At 43.1% G+C, this 1,623-nt stretch overlaps 1 protein-coding gene across 3 annotated transcripts in view; it reads left to right on the top strand.

The window, feature by feature from the left end:
* Window positions 1-1,128: 1,128 nt before the first annotated feature.
* Window positions 1,129-1,623, top strand: part of LOC109914558 (tubulin beta chain-like) — a 20,016-nt gene continuing 19,521 nt past the window's right edge. Inside the window, exon 1 of one of the 3 annotated variants that reach the window (XM_048613613.1) lies at window positions 1,129-1,228. In XM_048613613.1, coding sequence (XP_048469570.1) covers window positions 1,172-1,228 — 57 coding nt within the window. In that variant the 5' untranslated portion in view covers window positions 1,129-1,171. Of the gene's footprint in view, window positions 1,233-1,478; window positions 1,589-1,623 lie in introns of those variants that run through there. The other 2 variants (XM_048613614.1, XM_048613615.1) reach the window with 2 other exon arrangements.

Here is a 1,623-nt window from a genome sequence, read left to right on the forward strand (position 1 = left end):
TCTTCAAGGCAATTAGGGATAAGCAACAGACATACTGGTGTCACCACCAACATTCACATCTCATGACTGCAGTGTTTAGTCAACTCCTATGAAAATTAATTAGTGTGAAATCTGACCAAGTACATTTTAAATAATATAAAAATGGAAATACTATAAATATTCAGCAAATCTGCTTCTCTCTCCACAGATGCTGCATAACCTTCTTGCTTTTTCACTTTCATATAATGAATATATTTTGTAAAGTGAAGTTGAGAAGTGTCAGATCAGCCATGATCTTATTGTGTGGTAGAGTGGACTTGATGCGTTGAATGGACTACTTTTACATTTCTTTTATATTTCAGGTATGGTGTTTTGCTTGTATTAAATAGTACAACACAAGAGGCCATTCAGCTTGTGCTCCCATCATATTTTTTGTACTGCAATTTTAACACTTTTTCAGATACTTACTATTATTTTTTCAAATATTTATCCAATTCCCTTTTGATGCCTATCAAAAAACCTGTACATACTGCCCTACTAGACTGCGTATTCCAAATTCTGACCACTTGCTGTCTAATTCACCATTTGTCCTTTTGTCAAGTTGGTTATCAACCCTTTCAGCTATTAGAAAGTTTCTCTTCAATTCTTCTATCTGAACCCTTCATGACTTCAAACATCCTTACCAGGTCTCCTCTCTGTACTAATGAGATGAACACCAGTTTCCCTAAATATGAACTAAATGAAATCCTTTAATCCATTCAAGTAAGTCTCTTTCACCCTCGCTACTTAGTCTTCACATTCTTCATCAAATGTAGTGCCCAAATCTGGACATACTATTCCAGCTGGCTCCAAATTAATATGCTACAAAGGTTTAACATAACTTACTACATTTGTTTTTACATACCTTGCCTTTGTTTATAAAGCTTTAAACCTGACATGTGACAAGGCACAGGTAAGATGCTACATGACCAAGATGTCATCACTTGTCCCAGAAGATTGTGACAAGGTACCGCCAGATAGAAAAAGGGCGGGGTTAAAGTCATTGCCAGGCAACAGCAGCCAGTCTATTGAAGTGGACCAATTGGAGGAAAGAGGGGAATCTGATTAATCTGTCCAATAGCGGAGTCACGGCCAAGGAGATGAGGGGCCTGGTTTTCTGCTCGTTTCTTGTACTATAAATCCGACTGTCGGAATGCGGGAGATCGTGCACATCCAGGCCGGCCTGTGTGGAAACCAGATCGGGGCGAAGGTTTGTAAGTGCACGAGGGGAGAGGAGTGAGCCCTTACCGCCGGCGAAGCCCGGGAGTGACGGTAGACCAACGGGTACCACGCCGCGCCGCAGCTGCCACAAAATGGCAGCCGCACGTGTCAGCGCGCGCGCGGCTGCCGCGGTGAGGTGTTGGAAGTCGCGCGCAGGCGCAGGGAGTCACGTGATGGCGATTCAGGCGGGACGCGTCGGCCGATGTAGGCGCTTTATCACCTGCCAGCTTAAACTTGAAGTTGTTCCGTCAACCTATCCGTGACAAATGGTACTGTAATAACAAAGATCTGTGTTAAGGGAAAGCAGAGTTCACGATTCGGGTACACTGGCCGTTCTTCAGAACCGATTGTAAGTAGGAAAAGGGATGGTGTATATATTGCAGA

The sequence above is a fragment of the Rhincodon typus genome, chromosome 28 (genome assembly GCF_021869965.1).
Source record: "Rhincodon typus isolate 14 chromosome 28, sRhiTyp1.1, whole genome shotgun sequence".
Classification (NCBI taxonomy): domain Eukaryota; kingdom Metazoa; phylum Chordata; class Chondrichthyes; order Orectolobiformes; family Rhincodontidae; genus Rhincodon; species Rhincodon typus.